This window comes from Bos indicus, chromosome 21 (assembly GCF_029378745.1).
Source record: "Bos indicus isolate NIAB-ARS_2022 breed Sahiwal x Tharparkar chromosome 21, NIAB-ARS_B.indTharparkar_mat_pri_1.0, whole genome shotgun sequence".
Taxonomy (NCBI): domain Eukaryota; kingdom Metazoa; phylum Chordata; class Mammalia; order Artiodactyla; family Bovidae; genus Bos; species Bos indicus.
The window spans coordinates 69,483,600-69,502,392 of record NC_091780.1 but is presented as its reverse complement, the minus strand read 5'-3'; the positions used below and the strand labels follow the sequence as shown (position 1 = coordinate 69,502,392).

The 18,793-nt window shown below is 60.3% G+C and overlaps 1 protein-coding gene across 6 annotated transcripts in view; it reads left to right on the top strand.

Annotated features, from left to right (window-relative positions):
* The first annotated feature begins 1,303 nt into the window (after positions 1–1,303).
* Positions 1,304–18,793, top strand: part of AHNAK2 (AHNAK nucleoprotein 2) — a 38,144-nt gene continuing 20,654 nt past the window's right edge. For 2 of the 6 annotated variants that reach the window (XM_070775868.1, XM_070775867.1), the window contains exons 1-3: positions 1,304–1,373; positions 18,285–18,343; positions 18,473–18,571. In XM_070775868.1, coding sequence (XP_070631969.1) covers positions 1,319–1,373; positions 18,285–18,343; positions 18,473–18,571 — 213 coding nt within the window. In that variant the 5' untranslated portion in view covers positions 1,304–1,318. Of the gene's footprint in view, positions 1,374–8,809; positions 8,870–10,946; positions 11,323–15,018; positions 15,914–18,284; positions 18,344–18,472; positions 18,572–18,793 lie in introns of those variants that run through there. The other 4 variants (XM_070775870.1, XM_070775871.1, XM_070775872.1 and 1 more) reach the window with 4 other exon arrangements.

Genomic DNA, 18,793 nt, shown 5'->3' with positions numbered 1-18,793 from the left:
CCCGAGTGCGTGCATGCCTTTGAGCGCACTCTCAAGCATCTGTGTGTGTGCGGGGTGGGGTGGGCGGGTGGTGCCTGTCTTGGAGTGCATGAGGACAGATCCCAGTGGACCTGTGTCTGGGTGCTGCTGTGAGTACGTGTTGTCTCACCTACGAGGGTCTGTGTGTGTGGCATGTGTGCGTCTGTGTGTTTGTGTGTCTGCATCAAGTCTGCATGTTTGTGCGGTTGGGTCTCCTGTTTCGGCCTCTTTCTGCCCCAGGAAAAGTTGCTGTGTGTCTCACCTGTCCCAGCCCCGCTGGCCCCAGGCCAGGGCAGCCCCTGGGAAGGTGGCCAGTGCTCTCCTGGGTCTGCTCAGGCCCAGGCTCCCCACCCCCACCCCAGGAGACCCGCATGCCCCAAGGGGCCTTTCCTCAGTCTGCACAAGGCTGAGCCTCAGCTAATCCCTACTTCCACAGAAACACACACTTCAGGGTCGCTTCTGTCCAGAACCCTCTGCCCTGCTCCTGAAGTCCGAGCTTAGGCTGTCCACGCAGAGCCTTCCAGGCCCGCTCCCCGCCCACTTCCACCGTTGCACCATGCTGCCTCTGGCAGCGCACACCTCCAGATCGGGAGCCCCCAGGGCAGGGCTAGTGGCGTCAGGTCGCAGGCCATGGCCTCCCTGGACCCCCACTACTCCTAGGCCCTCGTCCAGGATGCCCCGCTCCCCAGTGTGTGACTGCAATGTCAGTCCCCAGACTGGGAGACAAGACTGAGGCGAGCAGGTCAAGTCCAGGAGTCTGGCGCAGCGTCCCGGGACCCCTCGCTGGCAGAGGCCCAAAGTCAACATCTGAAAGGTCCTTTGAGGGCTCGGGGCGGGGCCAGGCTAAGGGCGGGGCTAGGCCGTAGCGTGGCTGGCGCGGGGTGTCTGCCTGGAGGTGGGAAACCCGCAAGGCTGGACTGTGGGGCGGGGCGGGGCGGGACCTTAGGGGGGCGGGGCCTGGCTCGGACTGGTTCCCCGCTGGACGGGGGCGGGGCGTGGCCGCCAGGAGGGCGGGGCCTTGAGGGCCGCAGCCAATGGGTTGAATGAGGACGGCGGCCCCACCCGTGCTTGCTCCGCAGCCGCTCAGCGCGGGCTGGGCGGGCCGGGGCGGGGTCCGGGCGGTGGCGGGGCTTGGGGAGCCTGCACAGCCCGCAGTCTGCTGCCGGCCGCCAGCTGCAGCGCAGGGCTGCGGAGGCAGAGTGCGGCCCTCGCCCGGCCCCCGGGCCGCCCGCGCGCCGGAGCCGGGACCTGCGACTGGACGCGACGGGCCGCCGCGGGCCCGCACCGCCCGGCCGCCAAGATGTGCGACTGCTTCCACGTGATGCTGCCCACCTGGCCCGGAGCCCCCGGCAGCGGTGCGCCTCCTCCCCGCCTGCAGCCCGCTCCCCTCGGGGCGGGTGGGCTCCCCGCTGGGCGCGCGCCGGGCGGGTCCTGGGGCGCGCAGTGCGGGCGGGCTGAGGCGCCGGTCGGGGTCGGGGCGCGTCTGGGACCCGCCCGCGGTCTCGAACGCGTCTCTGCGCCTCGGGGGCTGCTCGGACCTCTGCTTTCTGCTCCCGCGCTTCCCCTCTTACCTGTCCCTGTCCGTCGGCCTCCCCTCTCTGTCCCTGCTGCTCACTTTGTTCCCCGGGTCGCCGACTCTTCCCTACTCTTGTGTCGTTCCTCGCCTCTCGGAACCTCACTGTCCTGTTTGCACCTCCCTCTCTGCCACTGTGCCCCTACTGCAGCCCTCTGGGACTTCGTGCTGTCCCTGGAGGCAGCCGCCTGGGGAGGGCTGCACGTGTGCGTGGAGTGAGACTACCATGAGTCACCAGACGGTGGGGAACGGCCTCCAGGACTGCCCTGTGATTTGGGGGTTTGGGGGCGACCAGCCTAGGTTGACCAGGAGTTAAGGTTCCTGGCTTCGGTCCAGAACTGTGGGGCCAGGCTGGGCTGGGTCCACCGTGTGGCTCTGGTGTGCTGGGTCCTAGGTGGTGGCTGAGGTCTGGGACTTGGTGAGGGGCCTGAGTGAGATCAGAGCTCAGGCACAGGGTCCCCCAGTCTGCGCAAGGGAAGGGGCCGCTGTCTGTGCCTCTGGCCACAGAGGGAGAACCGGGTGCTCAGTCTGTCTGTCATCTGTCTGTCCCTGCACTGGGCCTAGTTTCAGGGCCTGGGTGTCTCAGCAGCATGGAGGGCAGGGTGGGGTGGGGCAGGGACAGTCCTTCCAGCTCAGGGTCAGTCATGCTGCAGCCTGGCCACACCCAGGACACCTGGCCAACCGCGGCAAGGGGGGCTGGGGCCGCACTGCATCGGCACAGGCGAAACCCACTCCCTGGGGAAGCCGGCTCGATGGTGATGATGATGGCAGTGCCAGCGCGGCAAGGGTGGGGTACCCCTCCAGCTGCAACAGGAGCCGCCGTGGTCCCTCCTAATGTCCATTGTCTGGCTGGCACCGAAGCCCAGCTCACCTCCTGTGTGGGCTTCCCTTGCCCAGGTGAGAATCCCACCCCAGTTCTCCCTGGACGGCCAGAGGGAGGATGACAGGCCCCCAGCCCCCTCCTCCTGACTGCAGTGGGCCTGGCCCACACCTCTGGGACTCCGCTGCATCACAGGGACAGAAGGGCCCAAAGGTCATGGGACCATTGCTCTGCCTCCCACCCTGGCCTCCTCCTCGCTCAAGACACCTAAGCTGCAGGGTCTCCGGCCATCTCATCCACCCTCCTGTCTCACAGAGGCCTGTGCTGAGAGCCCCTCCCCAGCTGAGGCCCCCATTCTCACTTTGACCTGTGCCTCTTTGGCCTCTGGGGAAGTTCCTCCTTGTGTCCAGCCAGAAAAACCAACCCCTCTTAGGGAACAAGACTTGCTGGGTCAGAGGCCCTGCAGGTCGTGTCCAACGTGCGGATTCTCGACCCTCTCCATCCTTCGGAGGAGGCCAGAGAACATGCATGCTTAGGGCTTCAGTGCAGGCATCGTCCTGCTGCAGTTCCCTCCTAGCAGGCCAGCGGCGGGCAGACCCTCCCGGTCCCTTGTCTTTCTGCCCAGCTCAAAGCTTCCCTCCTGGACCATCTGCTCCAGGTTCTCTGAAGGCCTGTCTCAGAGCCTGTGCCCCAGCCAGGGGATGGGAGCTGTGTCAGGTCTAACCTGCACGCGGAGGCTGCCCTCTGGTGGCTGTGTTGGGAACACACCAGCGCAGGGATCCGCCCAGCTTTACTGTGGGCATGGCCAGTCTGAGTAGCACTCACCCACTCCAGTATCCTTGCCTGGCGAAGTCCATGGACAGGGGAGCCTGGCGGGCTACAGTCCATGGGGTCGCAAAGCGTTGGACATGGCTGAGCGACTGTCACTCACTCACACGCCCCTACCCCACTACTGTCTTCCTGGGGACTCCCCCTGCTCCTCCCTTCTGCAGGCACCAACCACGTCACCCTGGGTGCTCCCCCCACCTCCCCGCCTTCCTCTTCCAGGGACAGCTGGTTCCTTCCTGAGGCAGAGCTGGGTCCTGGGCAGCTAGACCACTGACATGCATGCATGCTCAGTCGCTCAGTTGTGTCCCACTCTTTACCACCCTGTGGACTGTAGCCCACCAGGCTCCTCTGTCCATGGGATTCTCCAGGCCAGAATACTGGAGTGGATTGCCATTTCCTCCTCCAGGGAATCTTCCTGACCCAGGGATCGAACCTAGGTCTCCTACAGCTCCTGCGTTGTCGGGTGGACTCTTTACCAATGAGCCACCTGGGAAGCCCCAGCTCCCAGTCTGGGCCTCTGCCCTTCAACCCCTGGCTTGTTTGTGGCCCCTCCCCCAACCCCCCAGAAGCCCCCACAGGGCCAGAGAGCCCCAGATGCTGGTGACACCATGAGGGGTCTGGGTGGTCCCTCCCTGGCAGGGGCCACGGCAACCCCAGGGCCTTTGGGAGTGCCATGCGGTGTCAGGCGTCCCCTCTGATGGCCCCTGCACAGCCCTGGGCTCTGGGCTCCAGGCTGGGTCTCAGATCTGTGAATGGGAGTGACCACGGCTGCTCAGGCCCAGGCGGGGCAGAGAGGTGTGGCCAGGAAGGCCCAGGGCTGCCCCCATGAGCGGTCCAAATGGGCAGCTTTGCCTGGTTCTCTGTACTGGTGGAGACAGGGCCACAGAGTCTCAGAGCAGCGAGGCAGAGCCTGGAGCCAACGGGGAGCCTCTGTGGCCTCTAAGGGTCCAGAGCAGCCGTGCCCCAGGCTCTGGCGCTGCCCTGCGCTCCCAGGCAGGGACACACAAGGGCAGGCACCGAGAAGGAGACAGGGCGGTCATCCTGGGTGGGGGTCTGGACCCTCCTGGCACTTTAATGAGATTCTGAAAGCCACCCCTCGTGATGGCATGTGTGTGTGCCCCTGACGACACCCCCACTTCTTGTGGGGAGACAAGCTGGACAGCCTGGCTCCTGCCCCAAGGCCCCTTAGGAAGTGGGGCAGAGCCCAGGCGTGGAGGGTCCAGTGCCCCCAAACCACCTGCCTCCCACTATGCACCCGCTCCACCTGGGGCTCACCGTGGCTGGGCCTGTGGCAGGAATGTCGTGATGCCCTTCTTCCCTCTGGCTAAATGCTTCTATTCGGGCCCAGCCAGGAGCTGCCTCTTCCAGGAAGCCCCCTGGATTGTTCTCCTTCAGACTTGACTGTCGGTATCCTCTGTGACTGCCTTTGCAGATGGGCTCTGTTTCAGGTCCAGCCTGGGGCTGGTTTGCCTGGGGATGGGGAAGTGGAGGTGCCAGGGAGGAGAACCCCAGACAGGGGAGTGGGGCCTGGGCCATCTGGGGCCCCCACCGCCCACTTCAGGGGTGAAAAGCCCAGATTTCCCTGGCTTGGTCCTCTGCCTGGACGGTAGCAGGAGGTGGTGATTTAGTCACTAAATCTTGTCCGGCTTTTGCAACTTCGTGGACTGTGGCCCCCCAGCCTCCTCTATCCATGAGATTCTCCAGGCAAGCCTACTGGAGTGGGTTGCCGTTTCCTCCTCCAGGGGATCTTCCCGACCCAGGGATGGAACCTGGGTCTCCTGCACTGCAGAGGGCAGGAGGAAGCAGACCCTATTCTTAGGACTGCTGTGAAGAGGGGTTTCCTGTCTGTCCGTCCGTCCGTCCGTCCATCTGTGCGTCCCAGGGGCCCTGGGCCTCAGGTGTGCACAGGTTGGGAAGCAGGGGCGTTTACTGAGCAAAGATGAGACAGGCAGGACTTCTGCAACCAGTGCACCCTCAGCCCACAGGGAAGTCAGGGAGGGCTTCCAGAAGGGCCGCCTGATGGGGAGAGCCTGGAGAGCATGTTGATGGGGAGCAGCGAGCAGCGTAACGGGGTGGGTCTGGGGTGGGGCAGGGATTAAGGCTGTTAGGAGGAAGGGCTGTGTTCCCAGGGCCGCTGGGAGCCCCAGAGTGTTTCAGGGCCGGTCCCATGGGAAGGGATGAGGCCCAGCAGGGTGCAGGAGGGGCGACGGGGGAGCTGAGGCAGAGGAGAGGCTGTGCACAGGACGCCCTCGCGGAGCCAGCCGCCCTCCCCGAGCCCCTCCCCACTCTTGGCCGGGCCGGTCACTTCAGGGCCTCAGGGGCATCGCCAGGCTCCCCTCCCTCCAGGCTTCCCTGGTGTTTCTTTTTTGGGGCACAGGCTGCCGGAGCTGAAGGTCCACCTCACTGGGGTAAATATTTAATAGTCAGAAGCACTTTCTAAAATGGAAAGATGGAGCTGGGCCCAGGAGGCCTGAGGGCCCGGGGCGGGGTGGGCAGTGGCACGCCCGAGCCCACTGCTTGCCTGGGGGGCTGGAGGGGCCCCCGTGTGTACACAGGACGGTGAGGGGCCGCGCTGGGCCCCCTCCCCCGAGAGCCCTGTGGGAGGGACTTGGCCGGTACATCACGCCCAGGGCAGGCCCCCCGCTGCCGCCGGCAGAGGCTGGCTCCCCACCGCCTTAGCTGGTGAACCACCAGGAGCCCTGGGAAGGATCCCAGTTGGGCTCCTGCCTGGACACAGCACCGGATGTGGGTGCCCACCGCCGAGAGGACGGCCAGGGTGCAGAGCGGGGAGGGCCAGGGCCGGACGCCTGCAGTGGGTATCTGCGTCTGGGCCCCTTCACGGCGGCTCAGCCCCACCCTCCGTTCTCAGTGCGGGTGGGCGGCCCTGCAGGTCGGGCCCCGCTGGGCCAGGGCAAGACTTCTGTGTTTGCGGCTCTAGCCGAGTGGCCTCCCACCCCATGCTGATGGTGGGCCGCCTGCACTGGCTCCGGGTGGCCTCCTCCACACCGCCCTTGACCCTGGCTGATGCCCTTGTCCCCAGGAGCCACCAACCTTGCCGGGCCCAGCTCAGGTGGGAAGGAGATGGCCTCCCACTGGGCGCTTGGCTGCAGGACCCCATGGGGCGGCTCCCCCCAGGGCAGTCCTTGCTCCTGGGAGGCAGGCGCACCCGCGGGCTTCTCTGTGACACACCACCCGGAAGGGCACGCTCGACCCCAGCCTCCTTACCAGCTGACTAGCTCTCAGCTGACCCCGGGCCTGCCCCACCCCTTCCCACGAAGCCTCCGAGGAAAACCTAGGAGTCTGGGTGGCAGGGGTCGGCGGGCACATGCCTGGCAGCCTGCATGCCGGCCTGGAGATGCCCACAGGCCCTCCTGCTGGCCCTGCACCTGCCTGGCCACCTGGAGCCAGGGGACCGGCAGGCGGGGTCCCTGAGTGCTGGGGCGATGGCAGGTCCTCACTCAGCGTGCTTGTCTGCTGGGGGGGCCAGGCACACCCCTCAGAACGGATGCCAGCCCAGAGGTGAGGTGCGGGGCAGCCCCCGGACCCTCGCCCCAACTGGGTCACAGCAGTGCTGACCCAGGGCCTTGCCCCTTCAGCTGGCTCCCTCCCTTCTCTCCCAGCACTCCAGCCAGCGCCCACCTCCCAGGGGCGGTTGGTGCTGGCCTCTAGGGGACAGACCAGGGTCTGCGCCAGCAGGGGGCTGGGGCTGAGCAAGCAGCAAGTGTCCACGCTGGAGTCTGGGGAGGGCCTGTCGTGGGGTGGGGAGTGAGGCTGGAGGAGGTCCAGCCTGCAGACAGCACCGCACTGGGGCTCAGGCTGCTCGGGTGGGGAGGCTGGCCACACCTTTGCGAAGGTCCAGGGCAGGGCAGGTGGTGGGGGCAGCTTGACTGGCGCGGGGCACCCCGGCTCTGGCGGGGAGGCAGCGGGGTGCGCTGCTCTGCGCCAGCACCCGGCCCTCCTTCCAGCTGAGTCAGCCCGCCTGGAGGCGGCAGCCTGGTGGGGCGCCAGGCAGGAAAGAAAGAGCCCACAGGTGAGAGCCGTGTGGGCCGGCGGACGAGGCGTGCTCGCGGGCCAGCAGGCCGAGCTGCTTTTCGCACAGCCAGAGTCGTTTACGACCGTGAGGTTTTTGTGGGGTGGGTGGGGGGTGGCCAGGAGCGGCCTACATGCCAGCCTCCCTTGCGGCCTCTCACCCTTGTCCCGGGCAGTGCCAGCCTCCTCAAGCTGGCTGGAGCCTTCTGAGCAGCCGGGGCCGTCCCTGCCATCCCCCGCTCTTAAGGCTGCTCTCGGCTCCCCTGTTCTGGGGCAGCCTAGCCCTCCTGTGGCTTCTTCCGGTGACTGCTGCCCTCGGTTCCCTGAGGCCGCCCCAGCCCTGTGGCCACTGACACTGGTGGGTGTGTCTGGTGGGGGCGCGGGTGCAGGCTGACCCTTCCTAGGGCTGGGCCTGACCCCTCACTGCCCTTGCACCCCCACTGGGCCCCTCAGCGGTGCCGGCCTGCTCCAGCCTGCTTGTGGGGTGCAGGTGCCCGCAGCCAGTGGGCCCCGCCCCCGGGACTGTGGGGCGCAGGGCGGGGCGGCCCTGGGACCCAGCAGATAGTACAGTCTGCGGGCCTGCCGGGGCCTGCTGGGCCTGCCCCGGCTCAGGGCAGGGCCTGGCAGCCAGAGCCCCCGTCCTCCCGCCCCCTCAGGGGTCCCCGGGGGCAGGGAGTCCTGGGGGGCGGAAGGTGAGGCGACAGGAGCTGGCAGGCTGGGCAGGCGGGCTCCGGGGAGCAGGGGGCTTCCGCAGGTGCTGCTCAGCCTCTTATGTCCAACGACTGCGGGAGGCTGGGAACGATAGCTGGTTCCAGGGACCCCCACGCCCAGCTAGCTCATCAGGTGCCCTGGAACTTTGGGTGCCGGGTTTTGGCTGAAGGGGCTAGAGGGTGGCCGGGGTCAGGCTGCCCTCAAGGGGCTTGGCCGGGGGGCAGTGGCCAGGGCCACCGTCCCCAAGGTCACTGGCCCAGGCCATGGACGGGCTCCGTCTGCCCTGCTCTGGCCTTTGTGGCCCTGGCCGTGGAAGAGGCTGGCTGTGCCCTGGGCGGGGGTCTCAGCAGAGCCTGAGGGGCCGTGAGGCGCTGCCCTCCCAGAGGGAGCCATCCTAGTCTGTCCCGGAAGGGCCTCCGTCTCTCCCCGGCACCCCGGCCTGCCAGCCCCCCAGCCTCTGGCCCAGGCCGGTGCCCAGCCTGCCTGGATGGTCCTGTGTGACAGCGAGTCTTTCCACACAGCAGGAATGGACTGGGCCGGGCCAGGCCAGGGCAGGGCGGTGGCAATGACTCACTGCATCCCTGAGCGTGCTGGTGTTTCCTCCCCCAGTCAGCTGCTCTGACTGGGGGGGCACTCTGGGGGAGGGCGCGGGCCCCCCTGCTCCTGAAACTGAGCGGGAGGGGCCTGGCCCAGCTGTGGGGGCCTGTGAGGGGGCCCGCCCAGTCCCTCTGGGCGGGGAGAGGTGTTGGCTGACTCTGGGCTGGCTGGGAAGGGGGCATGAGGGCGGGGCCTGAGGGCGCTGTGTGGAGGGGAGGAGCCTGGAGGACAGACCCAGGGAGCTGGGAGTCTGGATCTTCACTTCGGGGCAAGTTGGGAGGACGTCTGCCTCGGTAAGCGGCTGAGCGGTCTTTGGTACCCACCCTCTGCCCCCTGCCCCCTGCCCCCTTCTGAGCTCAGCCCTGGCGGGCCCAGGCACCCCTGCAGGGTGGAGGGGGTGACTCTGGGAGGAGGGTGGCAGAGCTGGGCTGGGCATCTCCATCGCCATCTCCTTGAGTCTGCCTTCCTCCAGCCCAGCTGATGCTGGAGGGGCAGGCTGGTCAGGTCCTGGTGGCCAAGGGTCACCATGGTCAGCATGGCCGTTTCAGTCCCAGAAAAGGCAGACCCCCAGCTGGGCTGTGTGGCTGAGGGTGGGTCCTTCAGGTGATGCTTTGGTGCGCTGAGGGCCTGGGGAAGGGGAGGGGGCTTCAGCCAAACTTATCTGCAGGTGCCGGGCAGGCCGTGGGGGCCTGCGGCAGCATCCCAGGGTCACATGGCACTGGGCACCTGGGTGCTGGCCTTTCAGCCTGGATACAGTCAGACTTGGCCTGCTGGGCCTGCTGGGCTGGGTGGGAGGGTCCAGACACTGCTTTCTGCTGCCAGGCCCGTGCAGCTGCTGGTCCAGGAGCCGCCTTCAGGCCTCCGAGCGTCCAGGTGCAGAAGGAGATGCGCTGAGCTCACCTGCTGCCCCTCCTAGCCCTTGAGACCCCGCTGCACCCTCAGGCTGGGCGGGACTCGCCGTCCCTTCCTCCACCCACCTACTCCCGGCTCTAGCATTTAGTATGCACCTACTGCATGCCAGTGTTGGTGACAATGTTCCAGGAACCAGGGACTGGGCAGTGGCCAGAGATGATGACAAGGTGGCCAAGCTGGCCAGTGAGATGACAGTGAGATGGCAGAGGAAGCTGCATCTGAGAAGGACAGAGGTCGGGAGAGAGGGCTGGTCTGGAGCCCAGCTCCAAAGGTCCAGGGAGGGCACCGGTGTTGGTGGGCCAGGCAGACAGCCAGGCTGGAGAGGGTGACCTGGAAGCTGGTGGCAGCCGGGGCTGCAGTGGAGGTGGCTGTGGGCCGGGGGGACCGAGGGCTTCCTGCAAGCAGAGCCGAAGCCCAGGCTGCCATCCCGGGCAGCAGACCTCTCTTGAGAAATTCCAGGGAGGCAGGGCGGGCCCTCAACTGCCTGTGGGCTTTGCTTCAGAAAGTCTGGCGGTCTCATGACAAGTCAGCTGCGCTCAGCCCTTTCCTCCTGACATTCCAGGGTGGGGTGAGGTGGGGTGTCCCAGGCACCCCTGTGGGCACTGGGCTCCCAGCCTGAGGGCAGCGTCCCCTGTGGAGGGAGCCTGGGCCAGCCAGGGGCTCCCCTGGGGCTGTGCATGTTGTCCACACACACACACCCGACATGGGCATGAAGACCCCATGAACACACGCCCTCAGGCTTGTGAACACACACACACGCACCCCAGGGGTGGACACTCAGCCCACTATCAAAAGCCCTGCTGCTGCCTCCCTCCTTCCCCTTGCACTGACAGTCCCCGGCCCTACCGCTGTCCGAGTAAACTCGCCCCACACCTGGCCCACCTGGAGGCTGGAGCTGGGCTCCCGGGGCGGTCAGTCAGGGTTCTGTTTATGAAACCTGCTGCGCCCATGAGTGGTCCTACGCTGGGCCCCCTAAGAACTGCCCCCTGGCTGGGGCTGGTGGGAGAGTCCCCAGGTCAGTCCGGGGCCCCAGGGACAAGGTGAGTGTGGGGAAGTCATCCAGGTGAACGCCCCCTTTCTGCAGCTGTCCCCCAGCCAGCATCGGGCTGCTCCTTGGCTCTGCCCGCTCCACAGATGCTTCCTGGAGGCCCCACCCCAGAGGATTACCATTCTTGGAAGTGAAGCTTTTCTGATGATGTGTTGCCCACCCCCTACCCCCCAAGTCCCCCAGCAGGTAGCGTTTGAGGCCGTGGACTAGTTAGGGTGTGTATGTAGCCCAACCCGGGTGCCGGGGCCACGGCCGGGCCTGAGCCCTGGGGAGGAGGGGACAGGCATTGGGCGAGGCAGCAGGTGCCAGCAGCCAGACCGGCTGGGCCTGGCTCAGCGAGTCACCTCCACATCCTCCTCTGCAAAGTGGGCTTTGGTGACCTTATGTTATCAGTCTTTATTCCAGGCGAGTGCTGGGTCTGGGCTCTCCGCCGGGTCAGGCCGGCTGCCGGGACTCCTCGCGTGCACTCAGGGTGCAGGGGGCCACAGGACACAGGGACTGGCAGGACAGAGCTCGGGGCTACAAGGAGGCCTCCTCTCCCCTCCGTGGGGGCAGGTCCGAGGCTGGCAGGGCTGCTGGCCACTTGGCCCTGGGGCAGGCAGGATTTCCTCCTTCCTGTTTGTGCGTCTCTGGGTTGGGCTCCAGCCAGCCTGGGGTTCTGCCTTAAGGGGTGCACAGGGACCCAGAACTTACAGCCCTGCACCTTCCCACCCGCCTGACCTTGGGCTTGGCCTGTGCTTGCCTCCCTGAGCCTCCCTGAGCCCCCACTTTTGGTTCCTACCTCAGGTACAGGGCTCTTGCACCCGGGGTCGGGGCGGGGGGATGGATGGGGGTGGGGGTTATTGTGGGGGGTGGGGGCGGGGTGGGGGCGGGGGGGGGGGGGGCGGATGGGGGCGGGGTTACTGTGGGGGCGGGACTAGGCCAGCTGGGACCTCAACAGCAGGAGCAGCGCGGGTCCAGCCCAAGCTGGGCAGGCTGAGCCTGCCTGCCCCCAGGTTCCCGGACCCTCAGGTTCTCCCCCCGCCCCGCTCCGGCCTTTCCCTTCAGCCTCCAGCCTCCCCGGGAGCAGGTCCGGGGGTACAAATTCTCGGGGCCTGGGGGATCCCCACCTGACTTTGGGGCCGTGCACTGCAGCGCCCAGCCCAAGGCCCGGCTGCACACCGCCTGGGGTCCCCCGCCTCCCGTAGCCGTAGCCGCGATCCGGCTCTGGGCGGGCCGCCGCCCGCGCCCCCAGGGACACGCCTGCCAGCCCGGCGCGGAGGGCGGTCCCGGCCTTGTTTTGCTGTGACTCAGAGAAGGTTGCGGGCTGGGGGCGGCCTGGCTGCCTTCCTGGGCGGGTCCGCGCAGCTCCCCGCCTCTCTGCCGGCGCCCTAGCCCGGAGCGCGGGGCACAGGGAGCGGGAGGCCACCCAGAACGGGCCAGGCCAGGGACCCCGGGCCGGGGCGCGGCCACCCTTGGCCTTCCCCCGCCGCATCCGGTCCCGGAGCAGACCCAGCGCGCCCACTTTGGGGATGGGCAGGACGGGAAGGGAGACTACGGCTGGACGGTGCGGGGTCCGCTGCCCTCGCCCTTGGCTTCCGCAGGGCAGCGGGCTCGGCGGGGAGCAGACCTGGGTCTCCTCTTCCCGCGGGCGGCCTGGAATCCGCCGGGACCGGCTCCCACCTCCCCGCCGCGCCCCGACCTCTGCATCCCTCTGGTTCTCCGTGGGCATAGTAGCTCTCTAACATCCGGGGAAGTCAAGGCTCAGAGTGGGACGGGCTTGCTCGGGTGGCACGGGCAAGTTGGCCAGAGAGGAAACGCCAGAGCTGCACTCCCCCCAGGCCTGGGCGTCCCCCGCGGGCTCCATGGGGACAGGGACGCGCTGGGGACCAACCCGTGGGACAGGGGTCCCCGCCTGCTCCAAGCCCTGCTGGCGGGGGTTGGTGGGAACTCCGCGGTTGGCAGGTGTCGCCTCCTCGCCAGCAGTGCGTGCTCACCCAGGGAGGGTTCTCTGAGCCCGGCTGGAGTCTGTAAGATCCAGAGCGCTTCTCCTGGAATCTTGAGTACAATTCAGGGAGTGCTGGGCCTGCAGGCGCTGGTAGACCGGTTTTAAGGAGGGGTTTTGATCGCTGAATCATCACAGGACTATTTGCATAGCCGGTTTCTCCTGAGCGATGCTGGCCCCGGTGTCTCTAGGAGTGTGTCCAATTCCTCTGCATTTTCAAGGTTGCTGCTGCTGCTACCGCCAGTAGCATTTCCAAGTTTATTGGCATACAGTTTATAATTTCCTCATTTCAATGTTATGTAGAATTGAAACATTTTTGGGGAAAAGGTACAAGTCATCGGTGTGTCGGTAGCTAAATGCCTTCTCCCAAGGGGGACGCGCTGGTGTACACCGCAACCCCCTCCTGAGGCCTCTCCCCAGCTGGTCTGCCCCCTCCCAGAGGAATCCATCCCTAGTGCCTGGCAGTTGTAAGTTTTACATTTAGCTCTGTGATTCATTTTGACTTAATTTTTCCACATGCTACGAAGTAAGCGTCCAGGTATTCCCCCCCCGCAAATGCATATCCACTTGTCCCAGCACTGCTGTTGAAAAGACTATTAATTTTCTATTGGAATATTTTGGCTGCTTTGTCAAAAATCAATTGATCTTACAAAGCATGGGACTATTGTAGACTTTCTATTCTTTTCCTTTGATATTTGTGTTTATATCCTACTGACTTGGTTCTGTTGGGGGTCAGAGTAAATACCTAGCTGACTGTAAATGGTTTAAATTATTTTTAATTTATTGAGATATTTAAACGGGCCGGCGCTTGGTCCATCTCAGTGAAGAGGAATGCGTGCCCTGCTCCCGCCAGGTGGCGTGATCTCCAGGGGTCAGTGTGGCCTGTGGGGTGACGGGTAGGCCAGTTCTCTTCTTCCCTATTTTGTTTCAGAAGGTTTTCGGGCACTGAGCGGAGTGTTAGAGTCTCTGTCTTCAATGTGAATTTGTTTATTTCTCCTTTCAGTTTTTCCAGTTTTCAGTGTTTTTTGCCCCTGTTATTAGGTGTATACAGACGTAGATTTTTTTTTTTGATGAATTGTGCCCTTTATTATTATTATGAAATGATTAGTTTTAAAATGATTATTATTTTGAAATGATGAGATATTTTTTTTCTTGCCTTGTGGCACTAGTGGTAAAGAGCCTGCCTGCCAATGCAGGAGACACGTGTTCGATCCCTGGGTTTGGAAGATCCCCTGGAGAAGGAAATGGTAACTCACTCCAGTGTTCTTGGCTGGAGGATCCCCATGGATAGAGACGCCTGGCGGGCTACAGTCCACGGGGTCTCAAAGAGCCAGAAACAACTGCGTGACTGAGCCTGCGTGCTGCACACCCCATGTTGTCTTGTCTTCTCCATTTAAGGGCTTCCCTGGTGGCTCAGCTGGTAAAGAATCCACCTGCGATGCGGGAGACCCCGGGTTGATTCCTGGTTGGAAAGATCAGCTGGAGAAGGGATAGGCTACCCACTCCAGTATAGCTGGCTTCCCTCATGGCCCAGCTGGTAAAGAATTAGCCTGCAATGCGGGAAACCTGGGTTGAATCCCTGGGTTTGGAAGATCCCCTGGAGAAGGGAAAGGCTACCCACTCCAGTGTTCTGGCCTGGAGAATTCCACGGACTGTACAGTCCATGGGGTGGCAAAGGGTCAGGCGCGACTGAGCAACTTTCACCTCACTTCTTCTTATTTATAGCCCATTTTGCCTAGATGGCATGTAATCAGGGTTGGTTTTTGAATTTCATCTGACAATCTCTACCTTTTTGATTGGAATTTTGAGTCCTTTTATATTTAATATATTGTCAATACGGGCGGCTTAAATCCTACCATCTTGCTAGTTGCTTCCTAATTTTACTCAGTCCATCCTTTGCTCCTCTTCCCCTCATCCCTTACCATGTTTTAGAGTTACTGAAGTATGTATACATAGCTTCCCAGGTGGCACTAGTGGTAAAGAGCCCCCCTGCCAGTGCAGGCTAGACCTAAGAGACGTGGGTTTCATCCCTGTGTCAGGAAGATCCCCTGGAGGAGGGCACAGCAATCCACTCTAGCATTCTTGCCTGGAGAATCTCATGGACAGAGGAGCCTGGTAGGCTGCGGTCCATAGGGTTTCACAGAGTCAGACAGGACTGAAGCAACTTGGCGTCACACACACACACATGTATATAATTGCTTAATAACATATATTGCATATATAAGTATAAAGTTCATATTTATAAGTTGATATGTATTATACATTAAATGTATATAATTATGTATTAGACAAATATTAATGTAAATTATACACATACGTGTATAATTATATTAATGTAATTAATGTAAATTATATACATTACACATATAATTATACATATAATTTGTATATATCCAAACTATATACATTCTTGTATATACAAATCATTCTATATGTATATATACAATGATACGCTCATAAGCATTGTATATGTGCATGTATGCATATTTTATTATTTTGCCATTTATATTAATGTATATTTTACAAACACACATTTTTAGTATTGTATTTTATTTCCGCCGTTGGCCTGTTAGCTACACATCTTCTTCATCTTGACGGCTGCTTCGTGGTTTACACCACGTATTTCTTATTATCTCAGTGTGTCTTCCAGTCACGTGACACTCGCTCGCGTGTGATGTGAGAGCTTTACAGAAGGAGCGTCCGTCCCGCAGCCCCTCCCTTCATGGTGTAGTTGTCGTGAGCGTTACTCCTACAGACGCTGGATTCTCTGTTTTACTTTGTTTATGCAGTCGCTTGCCTTTTCCTTTTACAGGTCTGCTCAGGTGTGATCTGCACACCGTGAGCCTCACCCCCTGTAAATGCGCGACTCAGTCGTTTCAGTAACTCTACAGAGCTGTGCAGCCAGCACCCTGTCCGGTTCTAGAACATTCCCAGCACCCCCAGTTCTCAGGAGCCCGTTTGTAGCCCGAGCCTACTCCCACTGGTAGTCCCTAGCAGTTACTTAATTCTGCTAAAATATAGAAACTGATCCAACATATATCCTTCCCCTTCTTTTTTGCTGTTATTGCCGCATATATTACATCTATATGTATTATAATCCCAACAATATGACTGTATGATTACCACCTTTTATGGGATGTTGCCACATTATGGCCCGTGCACCGAATCCGTCACGCTGCTTGTTTTGAAGGTGGAGTTTTGTTGGGTCACAGTCGTGCTCGTTCATTTGCATGTTGTCTGCAACCGCTGCTGAGCGACAACCGTGGACCTGCGAGGAAGACCACACGGCCTGCAAAGCCTGAAATGCGTGCTGTCTGACCTGTCACGAGAGAAGTCTGCAAACCCCTGCTTTATACGGTCATATCTTTTCAAGCAGTTAAAAGATGGAATGAGGTATATTTATAGATATCTCATTGGAAAGATGTGTTTGCTGCGTCTTTTATATTTGCCCACATAGTGACCCTTTTCTGCATTCTTCGTTTCTTTCTGTGGAAACGGGCTAGTACCTAATACCGGTTCCTTTAGCATTTCTTCTAGGAAGACTGGCAGTGAATTCTCTGTCTTTGTTCTTTTGCAGATGTCTTTGTTTTGCCTTTATGTTTGAAGGGTACTTTACTAGATATGCAATTCGTCTTTGACAACATTTCTCTCTCACGATTTGAGTCTGTCGTTCCACTTTTTCCCGGCTTCCGTGGTCTTGGATAGTAATTGCACTGTGCCACCGTCAAATATGACGGGCCACGTTTCCTTGTTGCTTTCAAAATTGTCTCTTTCTTGTGAACGTTCTGATGTGATTCTCTAGGTCTGGGTCCCTTTGTGTTTATCCTGCTCGGCTTTGTTGAGCTTCTGAGATCTGTAGATTGTTTTCAGCCATTATTCTCTCAAAAATTTTTTTCTGCCTCTCTCTTTTTCCTTCTGAGACTTCAGCTACACATAATTGGCATTCTTAATGTCATCCCATGGGTCTCCGAGGCTCTGTTCATTTTCCTTCAATCCTTTCCCCCTTGTTATTCACACTGGTTTTTGTTGCTCAGTTGCTATGTCCAGCACCTTGTGACCCCACGGGCAGCAGCGCCCCAGCTTTGCAGGCCATGTGATCCTCCTCGCAGCTCCGTGGCTGCAGCACAGCAGTGGTTGTGAACAACATGTAAATGGATGAGCAAATTGTGACCCAACAGAACTTCACCTTCAAAACAAGCAACAGGACAGATTTAGTGCACAGGCCATAATCCGTCCTCCACTATTTCTCAGTTTGTTCAAAATCATGTCCACTGAATCATTGATACTATCTCACCATCTTATCCTCTGTCGTCCCCTTATCCTTTTTGTCTTCAGTCTTTCGCAGCACCAGGGTCTTTTCCAATGAGTTGGCTCTTCGCATCAGGTGGCCAAAGTATTGGAGCTTCAGCCTTGGCATTAATCCTTCCAATGAATATTCAGGGTTGATTTTCTTTAGGGTGGTCTGGTTTGATCTCTTTGCTGTCCAAGGGACTCTTAACAGCCTTCTCCTGCATCACAATTCGAAAGCATCAATCCCTTGTACTCAGCCTTCTTTATGGTCCAACTCTCACATCTGTAAATGACTACTGGAAAAACCATAACTTTGACTGTACGGACCTTTGTCAGCAAAGTGATGTCTCTGCTTTTCAATACACTATTTAGGGTTGTCATAGTTCTTCTTTCAAGGAGCAAGCATCTTTTATTTCATGGATGTGCTCACCGTCTCCAGTGATTTTGAAGCCCAAGAAAATAAAATTTGTCACTGCTTACACTTTTTTCCCTTTTATTCGCCAGGCCATGGTACCAGATGCCATGACCTTAGTCTTTTTAACGTTGAGTTTTAAGCCAGTTTGACTCTCTGCTTTCACTCATATCACGAGCTTCTTTAGTTCTTCTTCGCTTTCTGCCATTAGAGCGGTTAAATTGACTAATTTCTATTAATATACAAGTGTTTTTGTTGTGGTTGTTTTTTCTGACTGCACCACAGAGCTTGCAGGATCTTAGTTCCCTGACCAGGGATTGAACCTGGGCCCTAGCAGTGGAAGTGCTGAGTCCTGATCACTGGGCCACCAGGGGATCCCCCTGATCTACCAGGTTTTCACTTCCTCTATCATCTCAGCTCTGCTGTGGAGTCTCTCCAGTAAACTTTCAACTCCAGAATTTCCAATTAAAAAAAAAAATTCTGTTTCTTTATGACTTTCTTCATCAAGCCATGGTCATCATGTTTTTCGTTAATTCTGCAAACATGTCCTGCTTTACTTTTTTGAACAAATGCGTGACTCTTGCTCTGGAGTCTGTGCCAAATGCAACTTCTGTGGACATTCAAAGACAGGCTCCATGAGCCGTTTTTCTTCCTCACTAAAGATCATGCTTTCTCGTTTCCCTGCACGGTATGTACTTTTGTGTTGGATACTGGACGTCATACTTTCCATATTATAGTAACTCTGGATTCTGATTCCTTGTCAGGACCGTAATTACTGTTTTCTTTGTGTGTTTGTTTAGTAACTTGCTTTGACCAAATCTGCGAAGTTTACCTCCTCGATCCGTGCACCTCCATCCCGGCTCACTGCTTTCAGACCCGGTCTCGATGCCTCCCCAGCTCAGTGACTGTGGGTCCTCCCCTGACCTTTGCTTGTGCTCCCAGACCCAGTGTCCAGGGCTACCCCACCTGTGTGTCCACAGCCTCTCCTGGGCCCCTGCCCCCAGCTCCACCATCCGCTCCACCTGCCGGCAAGGCTCCACTGACTCAGCCCTCCCTTTGCAGTGTCCGGTCGGCAGCTGCAGCCTGGAGAGCCAGATGCAGAATCCGAGGAGGAGCGCTCGGTAAGTGAGGTCCGGGAGGGTGTGTGCGCACTCCTGCCCACTCCCCCCACCCCCCCACCCCCGGTCCCTTCCTGGAATTGAGCAGAGCCGAGTGGCTGAGGGTAGCCTGAGCTTCTCTCCTCCTGCCAGGTGACTGCAGAGCCGGGGCCCGAGCTCATCCGTCCCCGGCCACAGGGCTCCTCGCCTGTCTACGAGTGCGTGACTGAGGGCGACGGCTTCAGACTTCCGGTAAGCCCCCTAGACGGACCCACACAGGCCGAGGGAGGGCTCAGCTGGGAGAGGCACAGGCGGCCACACCGCCTCTGGATCGCGCCACGTGGACAGCTGTGTCTGCTCAGCCATCTCCTCTGCCCTTTCCCTGGGGCCCTCCCTTCAGCCAGCCAAGACACGGTAGAGATGGCACACACGTGTGCAGGTGGGGAAGAGATCTCATGCCCCCGTGTGCGATGG